Source organism: Cryptotermes secundus, unplaced genomic scaffold (assembly GCF_002891405.2).
Source record: "Cryptotermes secundus unplaced genomic scaffold, Csec_1.0 scaffold250, whole genome shotgun sequence".
Taxonomy (NCBI): domain Eukaryota; kingdom Metazoa; phylum Arthropoda; class Insecta; order Blattodea; family Kalotermitidae; genus Cryptotermes; species Cryptotermes secundus.
The window spans coordinates 777984-805954 of NW_019738873.1; the positions used below are offsets into that span (position 1 = coordinate 777984).

A 27971-nucleotide genomic window follows, 5' to 3' on the forward strand; every position below is an offset into this window, starting at 1 on the left:
ACATTTCCTGGTAATAAATCTTAACAATGGAGATTCTTCAGCTTCTGTGTGCATGCAGTTGCCTGTTGGTTAACACTCCACACCTGAACTACTGACAACTCCAACCAACTACCCTGGTTATAACATTTCAACACGGACTCCACAGAAAACACTGTTCTTCTATTGTTGTGTTGATGTCTGTTTCCGTGGAAATACGTTTACCGGACTGTTTCTTAAAAATGAGTTGCATTACCGCACTCTTCTGTTGTAGCATGCATGTTGCATGTTGTGGGCATTACTTCGCAACAGCTGCTGTTTACAGAGCCACTGCTTAGCAATTGGTCTATACACACTGTCATATCTGCAGAAAGACAGGAATGCCATCCTGTTCATGTATTTCTATTGCATAACATTTTAATTAATTTTAACAAACATAGCTTATTTCAATTACATTAATATCTGAGCCTAGTCTCAATTTACAATGGTAGAAATCCCTTTATGGCCATCTATGTTCATCATATCATACATGTAAAGTACAGTAATTCTTTGTGGCATCGGCTACGCCTTCTGAGGATGGTGAATAGTGGGCGAAATATGTAAAGGCAGTCTTTTATATTCTCATCTTAAACTTGATGCACTTCATGGACCTTGCTACTAATTCGTGTATTAAGAAGTGCAACAGCTCAAGGTATCTTACACTTCTCATATGTTACTGACCTCACTTAAATTACCCTGGAAACAGAACTGATTATTGTTTAGTACACCACTGCTGGTTGCAGAATACTGAACAACAAAACTCTTCTAACCAGTAAAGCTGAGTTCACAAAAACTGACATTTCGTGTTTGGGTCCTTAGTGTGCATACCATTACGCTCCTGAATATACTATCTGTGTATTTTTATTTAGGGATATGGTCTCCATAAATGACTGAAATTTACTCGAAATCATTGGAGCAATTTTCCAGAATATCGCCATTTTGCATTTTGGGGCCTATCTGATTTTGGAGCTGGAATGTTCAGATTCACTGGGCACTGACCTAAGATTGATAAACTCCTGAATACCAAATATAAATAAAATCCTTCCAGCCATTCATGTGCTGATGAGGTGTACACCCATACTGACAAACAGCATTCCAAAAACCACTATTCCACAATCTGTGGCAAAAGTGTATAAATCCATAAACATTCCAATATTGATTTTTCATGGCCACAATACTTTCTCATATACATTATGGATACATGAAATGAAAAATGAACTGACTCCTGCAAACTCCCACATATCAACAAATAAATTTTCTATGAGAATCACAGTGACAGACTTGTGATAAGATACTGTGGCACATTCGTTAAAAGCCAGAATTGTGGAGTCACAACAGCTGGGCGTTATTAGGAAGCGGCCCATAAACAACAAAACAGAATGTTGTTTTCTGTGCAGTCCATGCCAAGATGTTATAAGTTGGACCACTTAACTGTTGCAATGAATTACAGGGCTGCTGTAGTTCAGTCATTGTGAGCTGCTGCTGTTAGAAGCTGGTAGCTGAGGTTGGGGACCGTTCAGAAACCCAGAGCCAGGGGAACGTCTGCTGCTGCAATCTGCTACAAAGCAACAGCAGTGCAGATATCACTGTGGACACTAGTGCGTGTGTGTAATAGCATTGAAAAGATTAGTCATGAGATGTGTGTACAAGAGTCCAATAAATCTGGTCAACAATCCAGAACCCACCCATAGTCACACTCTTATCATGTGACAGTATGATCTGTATACTAATTTTAAATATTCAGTAAGTAACCAGACACAGTAACTGTCAATACCATCAACCAAAATATCATCAGTCATGCACACATTTTGTATATATTTGTAACAACTAACCTAGTCTAAATTTCATACAAGATTCAACACTGCTTTCATGTGTTTCCAGAAAAGGGGGAGGAACAGGCTGATGCAGGCAGAAGCCCACACAGAAGAAGTTATGAAATTAACTGAATATGTATAAACCAAAGAAGATACACTGATAATGACCGTGAGGACTCGCCTATATAATACAGACTTAACATTATTTCAAATATGAGAGTGGTTGAAGGTTAACCTGGACTTCAGTCTTTTTTTTTTCTGGAGACATGGGCATCAGAAAAATGAAACTCTTTTTAAGGACAGTTGGTGGAAAAACTGCACTCACTGCCTGGCAAGCAGCCATGCACCCCACTTCTGTGCATTATAACCAGTACAAGACGGTGTCAGACCTTGTCACTCCTAGTGTAAAACAGCACTGTATCATCAAATTTCTAGTGAAAGAGATAGTGAATCTGGCAGACACTTTGATAAAAATCAATCCAAAGTATCTATATAGATTTAGTTACTGTTCAATGATTGAGACAGGAGACAGTTAGTTGACAAAAGATCTGAAGGCTCCCAGAGTCATCAGCGAGTAAGATACAGCCTGGGACTCAGAACCAAGGATCACCGTGCTCGCAAAGCCCAGCAGCAATTTAGCTGTTAGTCAAAGTTTTGGAGTAGCTCTTTCTAATGAACCAAACTGAGCCATGCCCATTCAGAACACTTTTTGAAACAATCTGTTGCCCTTCAATCTAACTGTGATTTTACCCCCTCCTCCTCGAACCTGCTGACTTCCTGGTTACCTCCACTCCATCCTATCACCCTGTGTCTTGCTTACATACATACAGCCTGGAGGTCATTTGGGACTGAGTGGTGAGCTGGTTGTAGCTGTGGCCTGGATGTAATACCCTAAGGCGGCTAGGGGAGGATTTCGGATCGGAGACAAGGAGGCGAGCGTTTAATTTCTAAATTCAGATTTGGCTTCTATTTGCCAAATTTTCTTCGGTCATACTCATCTCTGCTGGTTCTGTGGGGCTTGTTTTGTCTATCCCTACCTCATGGGTCTATTCCTGGTGCAGTGTTTTATTGTATTATTCACTCTATTTATTCCTTGCTTTTCTAGCCTTACCCTCTAGGTTGGCCATTGCGTAAAATCAAACAACACCATAGTTAGTGGCACTTTGTGGTAATGTACTGGCTACTGTGTACCTCATGACCTCGATCAATTGTAACTTTATTGTTTGCTTATTACACACCCATTGGACCCCACTGTTACTGAAACCACTGTTGTCTTTCACTTCTTCTATTTACTTCTCCTGACTTCCTTCATCATCCTTTCACTTAATGATGGAAGCAGATCTAGCTTCCAAAACATGTTCTTTCAGAATAGTGGCAGAATAAGTCCATAAACCCAACAATATCAAGAAATAAATTCATCAACCATGTGAACAGCAAGATAAAAGAAAAGTACACATACACCAGTATGGTGGTAGCAAAAAACAGCCATACTGTTCAGACACAGCAAGCATTAGAAGAAGCAAAACACGAGTAAAATATTTTAAACCAAGGGATCATGCAGTCACAGTTGTCACCAAGCCATCTGATATAAATCTTGAGAACTAGTCAAGATGTCCTACAGGTACCCCTTATGCTAAGCAAAGCTTAGCCCCAGCACAATGCACTACTGTTGTCCATGAGTATTTGGATGAAACTTTTGGCAACAGATGGACTGGAAGTGGAGGCCCAATAACCTGGTCCCCCTCGCTCCCCCCAACTTGACTCCACTGGATTTCTTTCTCTGGGGGTACATGCAAAGCCTTGTGTATGAGACTCCAGTGAAGCCACAGCATGATCTTGTGGTAAGAACTGCAGCAGCAGCTGGAACCATGCGGGAAAAGCCGGGAATCTTTCACAGAGTTCAATATAACATGGCTAGGCAATGCAGAACATGCAATGAAGTTGGCAGCCGCCATTTTGAGGAACTTTTATAATGCAAAACAACGATAACATCCCCTAAAACTGATGCATCCTCTTGGAAAATTTTGTGGCCCTTAGTGTCAAAAGGAAGGTTCTCTGGACATGGGTGTATTAAAAAAATATGATCAGATTGAACCCATCTATCTACCACAGAGCGCTGTAACATATGTTATTTACACCCTGCATAAACCATATAAAGAAAGACATAACTCCGTCCTCTACAATTACAGATTAATTGCTGTGAGAGAGAAATAAACAAATCAATTTAAATTAATTAAAACTGGAATTATCATTAAAGAATAGACTTGCAGGCAATAATGAGTGAGAACTGGATAGTAACAAAATAAGGACATGTAAAAGTTGACAGAGAATCAAAAATATAAAATAAAATAAAATACTCTGCAAGAATAACAGTCTGCTATGGCTCTGTGGCATGGAGGGTTATTAATTAGCATAACACATCAGTGCTACTGCTGTTGCAGAAATTGTAAGCCACAATCTGACGTTTACTGACAATAATACATAATTGTCGATGCATTGTATTCAAGCCTAGATATATAAACAGTATTCATGCATGCAGTGACACTCTTCATAGACAAGATATGACAGTCTCGCCACTGATGTGAACAATGCAGCCAAGTCAGAAGGTGACATAACAGATCTGAGTCCAATGCATGTTGCTGCATGCCTACAGATCAATCAGGTCTAGTAGCTATATGCTGATAATGGGCTCTGCGAATATGTATGTTGCCAGGCAATGGCTCAGTAGCTCACATGATAGCCTCAACAGACATGCACACAAAAAGAGAAGAGGTGTTGGAAGTGGCATTTTCTGTGCAGTCCATACTGAGGCTATATAATGAGGACCAGCTGCCATTACCAGTCAGTCAAGTCTACAGTCTCAAAATGACAGACAAGTAGGAGGCTGGTGTGAAATGGCTGCCAGCCTGTGAATACGTGAGTCCAGAAGCAGAGGAAGAAACACTATGATTGAGAACACTACTCTCTGTGTGACAGTGCTCTGCGTGTAGTCACAAGTTGTGTGTTTTAAACACACCAATCCAAACTCGATCATGTGACAATATTTTAGGCGTGTGTGAGTCTTGAATCTTAGATTCAATCAAGGAAAGATCTCTGTCTCAATCTTCAAAAATTCTTGGATAACCATGTTTGCTTCACGCAGTAACATGTAAACTACCGCATGCATCAAAATCCCAACAGCTGGCAATACCGGTACAACCAATTTGTGTAGAAAATCTCTCTCCCTTGTATCTGTCTACTGTGAAGAATGACATGGTCCTATAAATTAATTCTTTTCACTGCAATGATTTATGAAACGTCCTCTTTGAAAAAGGATCTGATGTCAAAAAACATAAGTAGTACACTTCAGTGCATTGTAAAAACGTGGCTAGTGTTATACAGTATACAATGAAAAAATTGGTGTAGTAAAGAAAATTCTAGTTCTGATCACAATTGTTGAAATTCTTTTCAAATTCTTGTCTCAATCACATCTCAAGCTGAAAAAGTAAAACCCCACATACCTAATAATGAGAAGATGTGCTGTACTGCATGAGCATGTAAGAACTTCAAAATTATCGTGCTCAGGATTCAATGATGATTATCATACTATGTTCTAGCTAAAGTACGTACATCAGACTTTCAGTGTGGCTAATGACTCATTTTATAAAATGCAGCAGCAAGGCTAATACAATTTAACAAAATATGAAGACCATTGGCTCTTGAAATTCAAGCAATAGAAATCAGTCTGTGTTTGAAGATTATCACTGCAGTAATTCACTGCCAGTGGGCTGAAAAACATCAGTCAAGAGTAATTCAGTGTCATTGCTCAAGAGAAATGGGGCAAAGTAACACAGTACCAGCAATGAAGTATCAGTCACAGCATTTTTCAGTGTATGGTAGAAAGGCACCAATTCCAGACACAGACTTCAATATTGCACAACAACAACAACAACAGGGCAGTCATCCTACACAATTCAATCAAGTGTAAAAATATTCTATAAATGCTATAAAACTGTTATATTTACAAAAATCTATGGTTCTTTTACTAGTGTATTCTAACAGGTCTCTTCTTCATTATCCTCCACTTTGAACACTCTCTTTCCTTGCTCTGCACTGTTCTCACTACCTGCAACAAAAAATAAACCTACTAAGTTCTTTGTAAGATTTGAGGCTTTCACGGCGGTGACTATGAAGAAAGCAGTCTTCTGGGATTTGGCACCGTGTATATGTGGTGTTAACCGACGTTTCGGAGGAACGTATCGCCCCCATCTTCAGGGTAGAAGAAAAAGTATAAGAAATCTGCAAGCGACAACACCGTGAGAAACGGTAAAGCAGTCTGCTTTACCGTTTCTCACAGTGTTGTCGCTTGCAGATTTCTTAAACTTTTTCTTCAACCCTGAAGATGGGGGCGATACGTTCCTCCGAAACGTCGGTTAACACCACATATACACGGTTCCAAATCCCAGAAGACTGCTTTCTTCACTAAGTTCTTTGTTAAAACAGTCAAACTGTCACTACTTAGCTGCGCATGCCTGTCTGGCTCTTATACAGAGTGTGATGTTACAGTGAACATATTTAATTACAGTATCATATTATTGCATCACGAATGGGCTCTTGTGAACACAGTAATGAACCTTCGGGTTCCATAAAATGCTGGGAAATTCTTGAGTAGCTGCAGAATTGGCGGCTCCTCCAGAAGGGCTCAGCTCCATGAGGAAGTCAGCAAGTAATAAAATGACTGCACATCCTGTTTGAGGCAAGTGGAAGAAACGTATGATCCTGTTGACAGATGTTCGTGTTCAGTATGTGTAATATGGAACATATGGAAACTTTCTGCATCCACTCTAAAAAAAAGTTCTTTAATGCCTTCTTCACAGGCATTTAAATACTGCAGCTGTGAGTAGCATGCAATAAAACTTTCTTAAATTCCCATTTATTTTTTTCTCTACAATTATTTATTTTTTATAATTTTTTAACTATATGGTGATAGATAGACTTGAAAGGATTCTGATGATGGTTTGTGCTGTACAGAACTATTAGGCTTATTTTGGACTCTTGTCCATCATCTGGTATATAGAAGACAAAAAAAAAACAACATGTTTCGGGGCAGGATAAACCTACTCATTTGGGCCTGTTAGAATCCAGTGATTGAGACTAGCTCTTTCTAAGAGGTCCAACTAAGTAGGTTTATCCTGCCCCATCCACTTGAGGGCGGAGACAGATCCAGTCTCCGAAACGTTGTGGTTTTTTGTTTTCTATATACCAGACAATGGATAGAGTCCAAAATAAGCCCAATAGTTCTGTATATGGTGAAAGTAAAATAAAAGTAAAATTTTCCCCGTGCTTAATTAATTAAGCAACATGCCACGTAGACTAACGTAGGAGTCAAGGTATAGCTCCACCATACTTGACCTTGGCATTAAATAGAGATGAAAGGTCAGCTTCTCAGCCTGGCCAATTTACCCCCAGGGAAATAGTCCCTGGTACTCACTGGATAGGAGGCTTGGTGGACCCCAGAGCAAATCTGGATGCTGTGAAATACAGAAAAAGTTCTCACTCCTGCCTGGAATTGAATCCAGCTGACCAGCCTGCAGCCTGTCACTACACCAACGAAGCTACCCTGGCTCCCTTCGAACTACATGAAATGTAACAATAAATTTTTCATTGGAATCCTCAGAAAAGATGGATTTGTAAGGTTACCATACAACATAAGCACGATGTATAACAGTGATGCAAACAGTTGGATTAGGATTGTAACATGATGCAAACAGTTGGATTAGAAGTTGAGATTTGGATTGTAACATGATGCAAACAGTTGGATTAGAAGTTGAGATTTGGACTGTAACATAACAGTGATGCAAACAGTTGGATTAGAAGTTGAGATTTGGATTGTAACATCTGATACATCCATCTAAACACATCACTACTTCACATTCACTCCACCAATAAATACAAGTACATTTAATCTTGGGAGCCATGAGGAATGCAGGAAGTCTGCATCATTACAGGTGTGGTGAGCTAAAACACACTGTGGCTGTCCTGCCCAGCTTCACACAAACTCTGATGTTAACTCGCTGTTCAAATTGAACGTTCATTCTTCTCACAGCACTGCAACTGACAATTGACATGGGTTTTTCTTCCATGTCCTGCCACCTAGCGGAGGTGAAGCGAGCTAACATTAAAGTGTCCTGTATTTATAACACCCTTTCCAATAATCACACATTTACCTAAGCCGAGATATTAAATCAGTCTTGAAGTTTTATGGACAAAGGTTGTATATACTCAAATTCATAATGACAGGTACTTCTGTAACTCTTCTGAAGGGGAAAAAGGACTCGCCTTCCATTCAGCCAAACATAATACAAATCTCTGTTTACATCAGCACAAAACAAAAGAGGTTATCAGAAAACTGCCAAAGTTCAAGACTGAGAGATGTAAGTTCAAATCAAGATCAAGCATTTTCCCCTTGATTACATCTAAAAAATTCAGAACCTAACATAACACGGGACCAGTACTTCATCCGACGTATCCTGGTGCACCCATCTTCAGGAATCCGCCCTAATATTTATGTGTCATGCATCCAGTTTTGTCCCAGTTCAAAATACAACACTGTTAAAGACAACTTTGTAACTTTGTAATCACAGCATAACACAACACCTGAAGAAATAGAAAGACAACTTTAAGACTACTGAAGTATAAGCAGACGAATATTCCACCACGCTTCAAGCATTATTGCATGTCATTTGCTGTGGCTGTGCGTACTGCCAGCATTTAGGCCAATGCACAGTATCACACAAAACTGTAAGTAAATTAAATACAATTTCCTACAATTTCCACAGAAATACAATATAAATAATGAACATTAGTCAGAAATGAACTTTCAATCACATTAAAAGAAATTACTAATTTTTCTTTCTCTAGGAAAATAAAAGAATACATAGGCCTGAATTATACTAACCTAGCTGACTACTGTATTCTCCTGCACCCATTCGAAGAATGTATGGTATCACACTATCTATCTGTACATTTCCTATCAACCCAGCAAAAAACAGTTCTTCCATCACTTGTGGCTGAAGTGCTCGTAAAGGCGGAAGTCTCAGGAGAAGACGAGGGAACCTATCCCTGTCTTCAGGGAAGGTCTGATTCACGTAACAGCGTAGCTCTTGGAACGCCTTCTCCTGAAACTTTTCTACTTGTCTCCTAGCTAACAACCCAGGATGATCTGCAACAATAAGGTCATGAGGTGTGTCACTTTATATAGTTCACAAATACAACAACAATTAAAACACATTTCCAGGTTGCACCAACCTTTAGAACATGGATGACAATACAGCTGAGATAGTGCAGGCAATCGTACAAACATATACAAGGTGACATACAACATAAGAAGCTCTCTAAAAGATGCAAGGTTCTCATCATGGAAACAATGAAAAGACATGATAACAATTGAACATTGTTAGTGTTATCTGAAGTGTTCTGTTTATATTTTCTTCTACCTGTTGACAGAGTTTGGCATCCCCTTAATTTCTACATAATATACAACTAACGTCACGAAGCACAGTCTTCCTTGGGAAGCAAAGAGTTATTCAGATATTCAAGGAATTTATTGTCTCTTAAGGAAACTAAAGGATTATCACAGCCTTTATGAAAGTCTGCCATTGGACCCTACCTGAAGGCACAAGAATCTCTCTATCAAAGTACAGGTTTCTGCAGTGATGTCTTCCTTTCAGGTTTTCTGCAACCAAAATTTTGTACACATTTCTAATCTCTCCCATGCATGCTACATCCCCAAACATCTTGTCCTCCTGGATTTGATCACGCTAATAATTCACTGGTATTTGCTCAACAGTACAAATTACGAAGTCCCAAACTATGCAAATCTTCAGCATCTTCCTGTTATCTCATCTCTTTTAGGTCCAAACATGTTCCTCAGCACACTGCTCTTAAACACCTTCAATCTATGTTTTCCCATAGGACCAAACACACACCCATATAACATGAAAAAGAAAAACACAAACACATACAAAACAGTAATAAAATTCCTCAATTTCTAATATTCACTACAAGGTGTCAAAACATCTTCTTACGAAACATCTAAACCATGTCATAGAAAAGAAAATGATAAAGAACAAAAATGCTTATATTCACAAAAGCTTTCAAGATTTTCAAAGTATGACATATGGTGATTAAAAATGGGCCTGATTCACATTTTTTGTTCATGATAAACTGTAATATCCATAAATAAATTAAACTTAGAGTCAACAGTTTATGTTTTGCAACATAACTAAGGGGACTTTCAAATTACAGTGCCCAAAAAACAATGATCGCATATTAAACTCTCAATTATCAATGGTAATGGAGAGGAAAAGTGATACAGACAATTAAAAAGGAGGAAACTCCAAAAATCTAGAAATACCACTATCTATGACATATCCAACCCCAAAACCCACTCATTACTTTGAAATAATACCTTTAAACTCATGTTTTTCTAGCTGATTTCAAATGTCCTGCAACTTCAATACAAAAACAAAAACAAGCTTAAGATGATGCACTCAAAAGTAATCCATTTTATTCTCAAAGCCACATGCTTAAGTTTACTGCCACTTTACTAATTGAAAAAAAAAACTCCGTAGCCTAGAACTATACCGCCGCTTGTCGGTGAAGTTAGTGCCAACTTTAGTGGATAGATGGTGTCGCATGGTCAGCACAATGAATCCCCACTGCCAGTAATCTCGGTTTTCTAGACTGGAGCCACAATTTCCTTGAAATAGCTCCTCAATTATCTTCACAAGGCTGAGTGGACCCCATTCCAGACCCACTATTTCTCAGAAAATCTGGTAGCGCTGGGAATCGAACCCAGGGCCTCTGGATCTATAGCCAGGAACTCTGACCACTAGACTGAATACAGAATAAAAATACAAAGAGGTTTAAGTAACATTATACTGACTACACTACACTAAATGAGGATTATTTATTGAATCCAAATTCACTAAATATGGAGGGAAAAACACATTATTTGGCTGGGACCAGAAGAAATATTCACTAAATGTTGAAGCAGTACATCAGGGTTTCACAGTATTTCTGACAAGCATGGAGCAGGGGAGCTGATCTCAATTATTAGCAAAATACGGGTGCACCCACATGTACATGGTCTGACAATAATGTTCGCGAACTCATCGCAGTAAAAGTGCTACATACCTTATTGCCGACTCAAAGTACTCCCCTTGAGAAGCTATGCACTGGTGTCAGCACCTAGTCCACCCTTCAAAACAATTTTGGAACTGGTTTTGTGGACTGGGCTTCAGAGCTGCTGTTGTATTACTCCTGATGTCATCAATGTCATGCCTTCTAATATTTCTTTTATCTTCGGGAAGACAAAAAAGTCACTGGGGGCTAGATCCGGCAAATAAGCACAGTTACTTGTTTACCAGCTAAGAACTCCCTCACAGACAGTGTTCTTTGGCGAGCTCCTTTGGGATCATTTTTGCACATGCTTTCCTCATGTCAAGATTTCCTTAACTGTTTCTTTGTCGATGTTCACTCCTTCTGCTATGCTCCTGATAGTCAGTCGATGATTTTCATGTACAATTTGACAAACTTTTGCAAAGTTTTCTTCAGTTCCGCTTGTTGCTGGCCGTCCTGATCTCTCTTCATCAGTGACACTTCCTCTTCCCTTAGAAAAACGTGTCACCCACTTGTAAACTGCTGTTTTCATCATAGCATTATCCCAGAAAACTTGCACTAACATCTCTCTGATTTCACTTTCACTCATGCAGAGTTTAACAAGAAATTTAATGCTCGTTCACCGCTCTAATTCAAGCTCTGACACTCTCAGGACAGCTCACCAAAACACACTCAGAAAGAGACTGTCACAGATCAACAACAACACAGCTGCGAACCGCTGATATGCCAATGTCATCAAACCATACTGACATTTCTGTCCACTGTTGCCATGGCAAGCACATGGTGTCAAGCTTGCAAACTTTATTGTCAGACCTCATACTTAACTTCTCATTTTGTGATTCTGCATTTTCTGCAGCATGCCATATACAACGCCCATGTTGACATGTTCACACCTATAAAATGTTTTCACTCTGCAGAAAACCAGTCACGTGATAGCCATCTCACCAGATCATTGGTGTGCTGTTGCCTAGCAATGACCTATAAAGATCGTCCTATTGCTGAGCGTGATTATGCGAGGAGATGTTTATCACACTGTTGCCTAGCTATATGCGTTACAATATCGTTTCAACAGAAGAAAGAAACCCTTGTTTAGTGGTAGTATGCCAAAGCAAAGGCAATGAAGTGACAGAAATCTGCAAAGGGGTGAAAAACTGTACAGTCTACTGCAAATCATTGTAAAGCATCACTGATATACACATATTACTGAAACAGATATACTGGGCAACACTTAAATCATTATGGGAAGCTATTATCAATACCTGTGAGAGTTCTCAACAACCCACCCACTTCTGACAAACTGGATAAACAGCTCACAATCAGCAGTCTACTGTACTGTGACATGTAAATGTTTCTAGGAAATGAATTGGCAAATATGTTGCCATGGAGATATGATTCTTGGACAAAGGTTCCCATGGATACGAAAACTGGAAGTTGTAAACTCTTGAAAACCCGAGTGTTTCTGCAAAATTAACACACACTGCCATGGAGATGTGGATTCCTGGAGACTGACTTAGTACGGAACACGTTTCCATGTCAACGGAGAAGCAACAAATATTTTCCATGGTTACCGCTAAACTATAAAAGCAGCTGTGCAGAGAACACATTCATTCATCATTCATCCTTAGTGGTTCACAAGTCATTCATAGAAGATGTGTGATTCGTAAATGAGAACCAATTCAGTCACAGTAGAAGACAGTTGCAGTCCAGCCAGAATGATCCAATCCAATTATTGGCCACAGAACCCCAGACACATGACAGTACTGAATACAAAAATATTGAGATAAATTGTGTCCATAGACATGTACATAAGTCTTTTGTTTAATGTCACTGTTGTCTTGGAGAATATTTACACTGGTAACTCTAACAGCAGCTTCCCTGTTACGTTAAACTCACCCGCACTAAAAAGTGTTATTGCCTTGAGGTATGCATATTCGTGTTCATCAACCTGTAGTCGTGCCATGCCATTCACATACTCCTGCAATTTGCAGATGTGATCTGTTACCTGCAACAACAAACATGACAGTCCCAGTAACAAAACACAGACAGTCCACATACGCCTTCTTGTTTCATGGCACTGAATATAAAAACAAGTTCCTGAAAATGAATCTGTGCTAAGGCTCATGTGAATTGCAGTACGAGACAGGAAAAAGACCTTCCAGGCAGGGCTCCTGAGAAGTAGACGTGGGTTTAGATGGAAAGTAAACAAGATTATCTATGCTATTTACATACAAAGATCAGGACATGTGACAAATTTCTAACTTCTATCATCCATGGAGTCAGGATAGCATAGTTGGTATAGTGACAGGCTACAGGCTGGATGACTGAGGGGTTGGAGTTTGAGTTCTGGTGAAAGCAAGAATTTTCTCCACGTCATCCAAACTAGCTCTGGGGTCTACCCAGCCACTTAGCCAATGGGTACCACAGGCTCTTTCTTCAGGGGTAAGATGGCCAGGGAGTGAAGCTGACCACTCACCTCAGTCTAGTGTCAAAGTCAAGAAAATGTCGATCTATACATCCACTCCCCCATACACCTTCATGGTGTAGTGCTTAATTAGTTAAGCAACAGAGACAACTTTCCTGTCCAGGTATAGGGGGTTTAAAACCCTCTGTACTACATGAGCATCAACCATTTTTTTAATTCAGGGTAATCGTTTGCTGTCATGGAATATGGGATTTAAAATTTACTGCTTCTACAGGTCTGGCAGCCATATTTTAACCCATGGGTAATGGTATTAGCATTGAAAAAGTGCAACACTCAAGTCAGGTGGACTGCACAATGCATCTTCCCATGAATTTGATACATAGATGACAATGATTAAAAAGGCGTGAACTGTTTCTTAAAATTTGTATTTGTAGTGGAACTTAAATTTAACATTCCTTAATTAAGCCTTTCCCCCATTTAACGTTCAAATTCAATGACCTCAAATCAATCCTGGTATTAAATTACATCAGTTAAGGTTTTCTTCACCTTTGTGCTCAAATCTAATCTTTCCCAAAACACCTTAAATGAGGGGTTTTCACTCTACAGCATCTTCCCTCATTTTGGAAGACTTAATTGGGCTTCTTAGTTCACAAAAACTAAGGTGATGGTTACAATTCAAATAAATAGTCTCAAACAGTGTCACATTATCACCAAATAACTCTGATCATGTCACCTGTTTTATATGTAGCGCTGAAATCTTCTCTTGCGCCACTGATGCCTGTAGGTGATTTATGATTGATGACAGTATGGTGGGCAATGATAATATTTCTGAACACTGAGCCAAACCCAAGGCAAAAAGTTCAGCCCAGCAACCACGCACCAGGACCGCATGGGTATCAGAACTGTGAAAAGGACATTGAGAGCTACACAACTGTCTATGGAAAGGAGCAAGAGAAAGAGGCATGGCTATTTATTACACATCTGACCATACATGACTACCAACTTATGAAGGGCCAAACAACAAAAATAATACAAGTTTAAAGTTTCTATTGTAGTGAGAATTAAGACCACAGTCTTCTTGAAGTAAGTCGTTTCGACCCTAAACATGCAGGAAGCATGTTTCTCTCAAACATTGGTACCCACCAGACAACCACAACATGAACAAAAATGGTTATGCTCAATGAATGATAATTTCCTCTAACACGACCACATATTAATTCCTAATTAATGACTTCAGGAATATTGGAATACACAATATATCTTTACACAAGCTTGGTTTTACACTACATATGTGGTAAGTCAGATAGTGTGGCACCAGCTTTCACTAGATACAAAGGTTTCCATTAAGTTTTAGAAATTGGAGGCCGCTTACAGAAATGTAAATTTTATAGGTAATTTTTTGACATTTTTAGGTTTAAGGTCTTTTTTTCATTTTGGGGGTGATTTTCTGGTAAATTTTTGGGCTTTTAAGGACATTTCTTGTCATTTTTGGCCATTTTAGGGAATTTTTCTTCATATGTTTTCTGAAATGTGAATAACATGGAAGCGAAGTGTTCTTTCTTTTCTCTTTTAGGTCATTTTTCTGGATTTTTTGGGTCATTTTTTAAATATTTTCAGGTCATCAAAATCCAGGCCCTGCATATTACATTTTTGGGTCATATTTTAGGTTATTTTTCTGGATTTTTTGGGTCATTTTTTAAATATTTTCAGGTCATCAAAATCTGGGCTCTGTTCATCACTAATGATTATGTCTTCAATATTGTGAACATCTATCATTACTACCAAAAAAAGACTGTCCTGAACTTCATTTTTCGACTGGGATGACCAGCGACATCTCTTTATGTAGAGGTTTGAGAGACGTTAATATCACTGTTTACAGAGCATACCTGAGCAGCTGGAAGGCAGGGATGCTTCTAGCCCAATGTACTGACAGGAATAATAATCTTGACGCACTTTCACAAATATAATGCACATTGAGGTAGGCTGGCATGGGACTAGGTGTCTGCAAGTTGAAAGGGATATGTTGCTCCAGTAACAGAACCCCTTCCAATTCAAACACTCCTTCATTTTCATAATCCACATTCAATCCGAAAGCATCATTTCCATTCAGGTTCTGCAGCCAAAAAAATCAATACACACCAAAATAAATTATAAAGAGAACAAAATGTATATCTCAGGAACATAACTAGAAATGCAGAATACAGTTTAAACTGCAAGCCGTCATGTTGTAGAGCAGCACTTGCTTCCAAAGTTATCCTTCCTGGCTAGGTTTGGTCTCATTTAGTTGTGTTAATCATGTTACGGCCACGCCATAGCTCAACCATTTAGTCGCTGGCTTCCCACCGCGGCAGCCCAGGTTCGATCCCGGGTCTGTTCAAGTGGAATTTGTGGTGGACAAAGTAGCACTGGGACAGGTTTTCTCCAAGTACTTCAGTTTCCCCTGCCAATCTTCATTCCACCAATTGTTCCACAATCACCCTCATCTATCATCTGGGGCTGGTACAATAGGCCAGAAGTGGCCGCACTACAAGGGACTTAGTCCCACTCCACTAGCAATATAAAAAAAGATCATGTTAACTTACAAAAACACTTTACCTTCCCAGCATTTTTATGAAGAGATGATAATTGCAGTTTATGTTACTGATCAGGCAGAATGATAATATAAGTTTCTTTGTGCACCATACATACAAATATCTGAAATATTTTAATATACACCAAAGTATGCCAACCTTTGCTACTGTCTCCAATGCACGAGAAATTAAATTTCTGTCCCGTGCTAGATTGTAGGCATCACTGATATCTTCAGTTGCTAGAAAACTGTCTGTGGAACCATCTTCTTCAACACTGACTTGACTTGGAGACATCTGATGTACACTGTCCCCATCTGAAACAAACAGCCACAAACAATTAATCAGTACACATGCAAATATGTTTAACTACCATGGAAAGAAACAATGAAGTAACTCTTCTGGCCTTTCTCAGAATGCTGCATTGCATTCACTTCTGATCACATGAAATGTTTCATTATTATTATTATTAGAGGGGGTGGGTTTCCCCATGCACCATGACTAATAGTCTACTGTACATCCCCCTTTGATATTCTACCAGTCGCCATACCCTACCAGTACTGGTGCGTGCTATCAGCCCCGTTCAGCCAACGAGGTTCGCCCTTGGTACCTGATACTTCCCCCATCTACCAGAGGCATTGGAAACTACTTGGGCGGGAAACTTTTTGCCTAATTTAGCTCAGAGGTCTCCCAGAGACATGAGGATCTTTTACGTGCCGTAAATCTACGACACAGGACCCACGGCTTAAAGTCCCTCCTGGAGGACTTGTTCCCGAATTTTTCCGCCCTTAAAAATTCCACGATCTCCGCCAGGTTTGAACCCGCGTACCTTGAGTTATGAGGTGGGAACGTTACCCCTAGACTACGGAGGCTGCTCACATATACTGTTTCTGTTAAGAGTTGTTAATTCAGAAATTCCAACATTTCTGGCCAGTCATGAGTTGCTTTGCAATTAATTCTTCTCTCCAGTCACAAAAGTTTTAACGTTGCAACAGTACAGGCATCTGTGAGTAACAACAGAAACAACACCATCAACATAACCTATTTACTGCATGGCCCTCTGGAAATACGTAACAGGCAAAATTTTAAGCAGTTGGCTGAATTAAAGAAATGAATGTTGCTCTATCCAAAACTATGACAGGTCTTTGACTGAATGCAGTTCTGAAATTCATCACTAGAAGTATGGAGATATTTGGAATCTGAAATAAATTTCATCACATGAAATTTTACAACTGCAATTCACATCAGAGCAACAGACAACCCAGACCAAGTTTCCAAATACACACATCTGTTTCCCCTAATTTGCAATTTTTTTTCTCTAAATTTTAAAATTTAGAATGTAGAATTTTTTTTTCTCTAAATTTTAAAATTTAGAAAAATTTTAAAGGGTTTAAAAATTAGAACTGAAGATTTTATAAGTGCTAATTCAAAGAAATCAAAATTGACGTGTGTAAATAACAAAGATATCAACGAAGTAGATTTTGGTAATAGCAACGAAAGTGAACAATCAGGAAGACCTATGCTTTTAAATTTTAAATGTTATAAATAAGTGCAGTGTAACAGATACGTGAGTGTGTACGCCTGATGATGGCCGTCTGTGGCCGAAACATGTAGTGTGTAAAAAAGAGCAAAACGAAAGACCTATAATATATAGTTTGCACTTAAGATGGAGTTATATCATATATAATAAAACAGAATGATAACAGAAATATAAAAAGTTCTATTACTAGTAGTTTTAAAACTAAATATTCACATGTTTATACATAACCCCATTTCTCTGTTGCATTTTCTTTGTAATATTACTTTCCTCCTTTCCATGATTTGAGGAAGAAGTAGAAGAAAACTGTGTTGCACAAACCCTTAATGAAGACACACAATAAACTTCAGATTTCTGGCAATATGTAGTACCACCTTCTAACCTTCACACAATGCCATGCCATCACATTCATTCATGCTTTTCCCTTCATTCTGACCTGCAGCACCTAGGAAAATCGCCTACAAGATTATATTAAAATGTCTCACATTTTGTTGCATTCTGTTGTGTAAACCACTCAATATTCGACATATTCTTGTCAACACAACACTATTTCCAGCTGTCTAGGTTAACATGTTTTGGCACGTTTGCCATTTATACATCCAATTTTAATTATAACTATTATACATCGTATTTAGAATAAATTTTCATGTAAATCATGTCAATTCACCTGTGTGTTAATGCGTTTCTATCACGCAATTCACAACATCAATCATTTTAATTCCTGAAAACATTTCCTATATAATTAAAAAATTAAATTACTTTCTAAAAAATTATGGGTTAAAATGAATATAACAAAGAGAAATTCAGAAAGTGGTTCATAAAAATAAAAAATCTTTTTGAATTCCGATGAACACAGACGAAAGGAGAATGTGTTACACATTTTTGAGAAAACTGATTTCTATAGAATACTTTGCAGCTGACAAGCATTCTCATATTTTTTACAATTAAAAGTTATGATGTTGCTGTTTGTATTGGTAGGATAAGTGAAAAAAGTATGTGAGAACAATCAACACCATATTCAGATGAAAGACTGAAACAAAAGAGTCAATGCTACTAGAGTAACACATGCCAAAGCATCTAAAACAAAAGGACAAGAAAATACTAAATATATTCTTATAAAAATTCAATCTAACCTGTTATTTTAGAACTCATCAGTCCAAGGTCAGAAAGGCTAAAGGCAGGTGGCAACACTGATGATTTTGAGTCCATGACCAAGTCCTTTCTGATGAAAATCTTGTTTGCTGGATTTGAAGAGAAACCCGATCCACTGTTGTTCATGCCAACAGATGATGAAAAATCTCTCTTCTCAGTCATTGGCTTTCTCTCATGCTGGACGGCTAAAACATGGGGAGCTTAGAATGTTTCTCGTGTCTGTTTCGTACAACATGTTGGTGCTTTACGTGGCTTGCACATTATATAAGCAATAAAATATTAACTTCTAGGTCAATACTTCTACAAATCTGAAGTGAAGACTATGATTCTACTCAATACTAATGAAAGATACAGCTATTAGTAAGGTAAAGGTAACCCCTATAATTAAAGAGCATGCCATGAAGATGTATCCATGCATATAATTAAGCACCATGCCATGAAGCCATACGGTGAATATCACTAGATGGAAGTGAGGGTTACACTTCATAGTCCAGTCACTTTACTCCCTGTACCTACTGGATAAGTGGATGGGTGAATCCAAGAGCTGGCCAGATTTTGTGGAAAAGGGCAAAATCTCTGCTCCTGCCAAGAATCAAATCCCAATCCCCCAGCCCATAGCTTCATCATTATACTCAGCTAACCAGCTTCTAACTGTTGTTAATTCAACAACATTAAACCATGAGCAGTAGCAGCATCATCATCCCTACTACATAATTAAGTGCAATGCCTAGAAAGAGACATCAATGTTGGCATATGCAAGGGATGAGCTGAACTACTAATAAGGATCAAATTATGTAACAACTTATGAGTTTTTTATCTTCCTAAAGTGCTTCAATACAAGCACTTCATAAATACTGCTACTATCAGATACCCACCGATGGTGTCTCCACCTTATTGTGGTGGTGGGGTTTGAGTGCTCCTCAGACGCTGAGAGATATCCCGGCAGTAACATAGCTACTGGACAGGTCAAGGGGTAGGAGCCAAACAAAGAGAGTTATCCTGGTCCTCCAGGTTTGGGGTTGGGGCGTTAGGCTAACAACCTCACACCATAAAAACTAAAATGTTCAGAAACCAGACAATCAGCCTCAGACGGATGGATTGCATGAATATCGATATCAGCGAAGGAGCTGAGATGGTTGAAGAATGTACATAATGACCTCTGTAAAGTGAAAGTGAAAGGATGTGGAGGAAAGATGAACAGAGAAGAATGGAGGCAGATTGTTCTGGAGGCCAAAGCTCAACCTGAGCTGCAGCATCGAGGGGAAGGAAGGAAGGAAGGACAGAAGGATATCAATAATGTGAACCAACATGGCTGAACAAGTAGATGTCATAACAGACATCTGTCATGGAACTGAAACATAAGAATGTGAGGATGACCACCTCTTCTTACATTCATTACAAGATGTGACACTACACATTTTTGAAAAAAAAAAAACGGTTATAATTGATGAGTTAAACAGAATACCTGTAATAAACAATTTCTGCACACAGGTATTTAGATTTTAAAATTCCTTGTCCTGAATAAGTTTCAAGAAATAATAAGAAAAAACTGTTAGCTCTTTTTACATATAATTATGAAATGTTTACATATAATAATACCTACTCCCTCCAACCTTCATAACAAAACATACACTTGGAAACACACAAACCCCAAAACATTATAAAACCTGCAAAATTTATGACTTCAGCTCCAATTTCTTTTTACTTCATTTCCAACTGTGATTCAAATCAAATACCACATAAATCAGAAAGAATATTTTAAACTTTAATTCTTTGACACCTTGACAAAACAATCACTCAAGGAATCAAACAAATAGAAGTCTGCAAGAGTTTACATATTTAAGTGAACTTCCTACCAACACCAGTCACTGCCTCCATGCTGCTGTTTCTCAAGTGCATCATTTGAACAACTAATCATGCCATGCACACTGTGGGATGCACAGCGTGGAGAATGATCTATGTTGCGGCACAAACGTGACAGGTTAAAATGACACCTTACTTGTCAGACAAAATAACTTTTCTCAACAGATTCTATACAGCCAGAAAGCATAAGCCAATTAGCAGACTTAACATCAACAAAAAGCATACCTTTTAAATGTGTGTTTTGCATCACACAAATTATCTGGGGGCAGACTGAGTGACAATCAGAATAAGAATCTGTTAAACAAAACACACAACAGTATTAAAGTGAGCATAGAAGAAGGGTGGTCATCCCGGAAAGACAAAGGATTAAAAGGAGTAACAGAAAGCACAAACCACCTAAGTAACTTCTGAGATCCTTACAATCACTTCTCATGCCCATAGCCAGGCACTTCTGAAGGCGGCAATACTGACACCGATTTCTATGGTGTTTCGTCACTTCACACTTCTTGTTCCCACGGCACTGGTATCCCAACTGCTTACGAATTGAGCGTTTAAAGAATCCTTTACAACCTTCACAGCTAATTGCACCATAATGACGACCTGAAAATTAAAAAACACCAAGTACATTACAATACATTATAGTGCTGCTTTACCAGAAACATCTGAAATATTTTCACAAAAAAGGTAAAGTTATCCCTGTTCTTAACTAACTAAGTACTATGCCATGAAGGCATATGGGTGTGGTGTAGAAATCCACATTTTCTTGACCTTGGCAAGGGTTGGAGGTGAGTGGTCAGTTTCATACCCTTGCCACTTTACCCCTGGGGAAATAGCCCCCAGTACTCGTCGGATAGGAGGCTGGGTGGGCCCCAGAGCCAGTCTGGACAATGTGGAGAAAATTCTTGACCCTACTGGGACTCAAACTCGAACCCCTCAGTCATCAGCCTGTACCCAGTCACTATACTGACTATGATATCCCGGCTCATGTAAAACTTTTATGAGGGGCACAAGAGACATCAAACTTTTGAAGAGAGAGAGTATGCGAGCGCGCGCGTTTGTGTGTGTAAAGGTAAACTTGTCCGTGTGCTTAACTGATTAAGCACTATGCCATGAAGGCATATAGGGAGTGGATGTAGAGATCCATGTTTTCTTGACCTTGGCACTAGTTGAGGCTAGTGGTCAGCTTCAAGCCCCCAGCTGCTTTACTCCCAGCAGAAAAGCTTCCCAGTACCCACTGGATAGTAAGATGGGTGGGCCCCAGAACCAGCCCGGATGACATGAAGAAGTGAAAATGTTGCCCCTACAGGGACTCGAACTCTGACTCCTTGGTCGTCCAACCCATAGCCAGTTGCTATACTGATTGGGCTACCCTGGTTCCCAAGTGTATGTACGTGAAGTTAATAAGTATCAAATCATGATTAATGGACATGTAACATGTAGAATATACTGAACATCAACCAAACCATATTTATACTCTAACTACCAAAGGGGACCAACTAATGAAACTTGTATATTTTAAAGAAGAAATAAAAAGGAAGAGAAACTGAAATTAATAGAAAATATGCATTTGTTTTATTGACTTTATTATATATATATATATATATATATATATATATATCAGCTACATGATGGTCTCTAAAGTGATATATGTCTGTGTACGGTAGGTCTCTCACATCACAGCACAGCACAACTGACTGTCAGATTCAGCCACCTGGTGTGTCTCTCATATGGCACGTCTTTGACTTCTGTCTCAAGTGGTACTCTGAAGTCTTCCATCAGAGAACACAATTTTTCACAAGACCACCAGAATGAACAGCTAGGCTTGTTTAGTTTTTCATTTATCTAACTGTGAAGAGCCCAGACACAAATGAAATTCTCTTTAACAGAAAGGCCAGAGAGATCTCAAAAACAGCATTTCATAACTTCATTTTAAGAACTGGATTTTAAAAATGCAACAGAAGCTCCACCATGACCACAAAGAATTATATTCTTGTCCAGAAAGCGACAATACTTATGAGTTGTCACATGACACCCGACTCAAGAGGAAATGCATAAAAAGCAAAGTCACCATTGGTGTTTCTCTGGGGACCATTAAAGGTTTGGACATCAAACTGTGACCAAAAATAAATGGTGAAATTTCACACTGAGATTACTGGCTGACAATGACTAAAACTAAACATTAAATGAAGAAAAATTTTAACTACAGAACATTAGCTGGAAGTTCCGACATATCACGAGAAAAAGTGAATTAGAAACAGGACCTTGGAAAATACATTCAGGAGTCTGAAAAATTGGCAATCAATGATGTAATTAATTTGAATCTTCCTTTCTTTTTCTCCAGATAATCATGTTGCTAGGTCTAGAAGGGGGCACTAAGATTGTGTTGTTAGGGGAGTCATGAACGGTCATGAAGATGAGCTGACACAGGGAGAGTGGAATTCCATACGCCTGTGCTATTTTGCTTTTACTCTTTTCCTTTTTATTGACTTCCCTAATCACTTATAGTTTTCCGGCAACTGTCCTTCCCAGGTATTTTCACTACTTTTCACTCACACTTTACACTAGTGGATGGACTAAAAAATGAATTCTGACCAACACTACAGAACAACAGTGTTTCCACACAGTTGTGAATGGTTGTGACTTACATAAAAACATGCTAATCAAACCAGCCATGACCTCAAGCTCCCGCATATTCTTTTGTGGCTGGAAGGATTCTGGGGGTGCATAAAGTACCACTCAGATTTCTTCTAGTAAAACCAGCAGAAATTATGACAAAATAATTTAGAATAATTAAAATTTTATGCCACTGTTAGGCAGAACTGTAACTTTGAATTAGAAATTAACCAAATTTTGAGATAACCAGCTTAAAAACCATAAAAAATTGTATACTTTATACTGGGGAGTTTCATTTTTTTGAGTTAAATAGTGTTCTGGATTAACCAATATAGAATTAACAACACTTTACCATTCTAGTAGGTGAAACAAGTTTATGTTGCCTTGTATACACACCTGATGCCCTGTCACCACAAACAACACACAGCTCAACACCCAGACATAATGAGCGCACTTTGTCCTGCACCACAAGACCTGTACTCATATCTATGTCCAGCATTTGCTCCATCTACATTGGCTAAGCTTTGTGGGGAAGTATAAAACCAGTCTGAAAGAGAGTGTAAAGCGCATTAGTTGCAATACTTTCTGAAGTGCCAAACGGCAATCAAATTATGATTATAATATTATTAGACCTGAAGTTCTCACAGTAGTGACTTTTAAGAGTTCTATCTTCTGGGATATAACACCATGTACCCCAATTTCAGAGGATGATACCACTTCAATCTTCAGGGTCAAAGTATAAACAAAGCAAGAAACACTTTGCTTCGTTTGCTTTTGAACTCTGAAAATGGAGGCAATATCTCCCTCTGAAACACTGCCTGACTTTCACTGGACTACATGGCATTATACCCCCCAATAACAGAACCAGTAAAGATCATCCTCACCTGGCTAGTGGTGTAATGTTAATACAGAAACGTTTTTCAACACTGGAGTTCTGTAATTTGTTCATTATGAGATAAACACAGTGAATTTCTTCTTGATGTGTATGTCCCAGTCAGACACCTGCATTGTCTGGTATCGAGTGATCAGTCCTGCAACAAAATTAGATGCACAACATAATTACAACCTGCTATATAAAAAGTCCAAATTGGATGTAAGATAATACTCGTATGTAAAGTATGTCCATCGATGATGACAACTTTATACTTTCAATAAATATCTGATCAAAGTCAAATTGTCAATAAATCAGTTTAATTTATTAAAATATTTTCATGGCAGTAATTTCCATTTCACATTTATATATTTATATGTTGCTTGCATGACTTGCATTGATTATCTTCATTCGCATGATTTTATCAGTTATATATTTAAAGTACACAGCTGTTGTGATTGATGAATATATTTTACATATTAGTGGCATACACAACAGGATGCCAAACATGCGAATGAATGTAGGATATTGTGAAGTTAGAAGAAACCATCTAACAGAACATGTTAATTTAATCAAAAAATGATTGAGCTGACAGAATATGAATGGAAAACTATTTGACAACACAGAAATATATAAGAAAATAAAATATTAGAAGCCTTTCAGTATAATCCAGGGTACAGACAACTGAATATAGCAGAGAATAACTGAATGCTCTGAGACACTGTATTTTGGTGCACTCAGCAGTTTAATTCTTTTAAAATCAGTAATGCAAGTGACACTGAACTGTAGAACTTGTTAATTCCTTTTAAAATTTCGTGAACACCACTGAGAATAACTGAATAGCCAGTATATACAGAGTGAAATAAATTGTCTGAATAGACATTATATGCAGGGCAGAATCTGTCATTTATCGATTAAATATGCATATTCAATAAAATGATTTCTTACTAAACTGACACATAAATTATAATTTTGAAGAGGGGAAATATATATACATTTCCCTAATTGAAACACTACTAATAAGATACTGTAGATTTCACTGGGCACATATATATATATATTTTTTTCTCAATACATACCTACATTACTTAAAAATATTTCAAATATGACTCACAAATCTATACTTTCACAATTATGTCATTTGACAATAAATAAAATTAATTTTTCTTTGAGATATCACATGTGTAAGTTTAATATAAGTCAACATATTTAAGGTGTCCTTTGTCCTCCATTTACTTCAAAGATGTACTCTAAAAATTTTTCAGGAAAATAAGAATCTACCAAGCCCCACCTAACTCCCGCATAACACCCCCTCCCCCCCAAAAACTTTGTCACACACAAAAGGTATCAAAGAATAATTAATTGCAAATTAAATAAACACAGTTGATAACAGTAACTGTAACTTGAATACAGCAAGTTTAAAAAAGAGGGAGCCAATCTTCTTCTGGCAACTATGAGAAGTTTAAGCTTATGATATTTTTCTAAAACACCAGTTAGCTACAATGTCTCAAAACATATATAACAAATAGCAAATTATTTTCTTATAAAATATCATCATTATTTACACCTGACCCCCTTAATGTGAAATGTGACCACTATCAAAACAATCAGAGCTCCTCAGCAATGAACAGAAATTTGGCTCAAGGAGCAGAAATCATCATGTACTTTGAAACAGCAAAGAACTAAATAACTATCATGAACTTAAAATTCTTGAGCATATGATTGGCGATCAATGGTTTCGATAATTTCTGAAGCAACAAACTGTATTTACAGAGATTGGATATCATAAAAAATAATAATTTAATTCACAGGGACAATCTTGGAGGTGCAATTTCTTGTGGTGTGCAACATTATTGTACTCAGAATTACTTGTATTATACTTCTTTCTTCTATAATATGTATTAACATTATGAGGTCTGGCAAATCATACATGTAGTTGTTGCACTCCAATGTTCTTCAGTTCTCTGTTCTAAAAATAACTCACAATTCCTGTATTATATTTGCCTCTCCTACATGTTTTGACCTTATAAGGTCATCAACAAGGTAGATTATATAATAGTTCCTGCACCATATATTTTTTTTGTTCCTTGCTCTTAACCCACAGAACCGAAGAACAATACACTGCAACAGTTACATACATAATCTACTTGCTGAAGACTTTGTAAGGTCAACACATGCTGTAGAAGAGGTAACACCAGTTTATGAACATGAAGTTGCACCTCCAAGACTGCTTCTGTGATTTAAATGAGTGAAACAGGATGCTGTAATATGATAAATGAAGTCTGATAACAAGCTTAAAGCAGAGATGAACACAAGTCTAACACACCACATGCCCACAACACATACACATACACACACAAAGATGGCATCATTCTCAGGCTGATTCAAGACTGGAATATGCACTTGAAAGCTGACAACTGAGTTTTCCTTAATCTAACACCAAGAAAGATAACATCTGATACACTGGAAACTTTTTACCATATTACACACTTACTGCATCCCAGAAGACTGCAGTTATAATATTCACTGACATGAGAGCATCAAATCCCATACAAAGTGTCCTTAATTAGAATGTGGTCTTCTGGTTTGAAAAACTCTGTATTATGGTAGATGGTTATCAACATTCAGGGAATGCTGCTACTGCTAACATAGCTGGGAACTACCTACTGTGATTACATACTGTTGCAATAATCCAAATCCTCTTCACCATGAACTCCTCAATCTCCTTCTTTACCTATCCTCCAATACACCTCTTTTTATTTACATTTATTTTCACTTCATGGATCCAATCATCTCCCTGTAGGGCTGGATATAAAACATGTCACATATTACAAATTCATGATGACTACACATCATTCGTCCTTTGTCCAATAAAATATATAATCAGGCCTCACACAGATAGCTCAAGTTGTCAGGACAACACACATGGGTTGCAGGAAAAGCCACTGTCAAATTCACCCCTTGCCATTCCACACACACACTGGCAAGCCGTATCTTCCAAACAGTTACATTATAAAATATTACAATTCATAACAAAAACAGACATCATACATGACAATATATCAACTGCAAGTGCTATACTGCACTGACCTAACCTGCTAATGGATTACTTATGAGATTCTACATTACCATTTCAGAGGTGGAATGAGTACTGAATATGTGTAATAGCATAACACTGTTACAGCCAAACACATTGCTGCTTTATGGTCATACCAGCAAAATAAAAAACTGTATTTCCTAAACAGTTTTTGAACAAACCATACAGAGAGGGCGATTATTACATAATTTTATCAACAGCTACTGAATCATCATTAAACATAATGCGAACATTTACAAACACCTGCAAACAAGGAAGTATCATGTTCCAAATTAGTTTTTAACAATTAAAAATACAGCAACATTTAATTAATTTTCATGACATCAAATATAGATGCTAATTACAGTGTACCATAAGACCTGCAATTAATGTGTATTATAGCTACAGTGCACCATAAGACCTGTAATTAATGTGTATTATAGCATATATTGCAGATGAGACATGTGTCACCAGTATGTAGTCCATTTACTAATTCAAGTATTTGGTTTCATTATACAGTCTGATATTTGTGGTATGAGCTCCACTTGACATTCTATCTGACTCCAACAGCGGTTTCATGTAACAGCGTAAATACAACATTCCAAAATGTGATCATTGATTTCTAGAACCCCTTCTTCCATTTAACAAAAAGTGCCCGATTTTAAGTTAACATAATAAAATTGGGTATTCAATTTCGGTACTATGGACAATAACAGTGACTTGGCTGCAACAAGCATTTACGAAAATAAGGAAATATATATTTTCAAGGTGCAAAACTCACCTGACAAAATATTCCGAACTTCAAACTGTTATAAGGTGAAAGTTCATGACCTTCACTTTACACACATGCCCTGTTGCCCTGTTGCGACTATACCGCGT

General features: G+C 38.0%; 1 protein-coding gene across 1 annotated transcript; it reads right to left on the minus strand.

The window, feature by feature from the left end:
• Positions 1-34: 34 nt before the first annotated feature.
• On the minus strand, positions 35-27967 carry LOC111871147 (nuclear receptor subfamily 2 group C member 2). The gene is made up of 12 exons (XM_023864028.2): positions 27874-27967; positions 26697-26813; positions 24030-24176; positions 23542-23692; positions 20953-21132; positions 18651-18869; positions 16143-16297; positions 15300-15526; positions 14147-14315; positions 12885-12993; positions 8767-9030; positions 35-5934 (listed from the first exon to the last, which is right to left on the minus strand). The coding sequence occupies exons 4-12, from the start codon at positions 23651-23653 to the stop codon at positions 5864-5866; spliced, it is 1506 nt and encodes a 501-aa protein (XP_023719796.1). The 5' UTR covers positions 23654-23692; positions 24030-24176; positions 26697-26813; positions 27874-27967; the 3' UTR covers positions 35-5863.
• Positions 27968-27971: the final 4 nt, after the last annotated feature.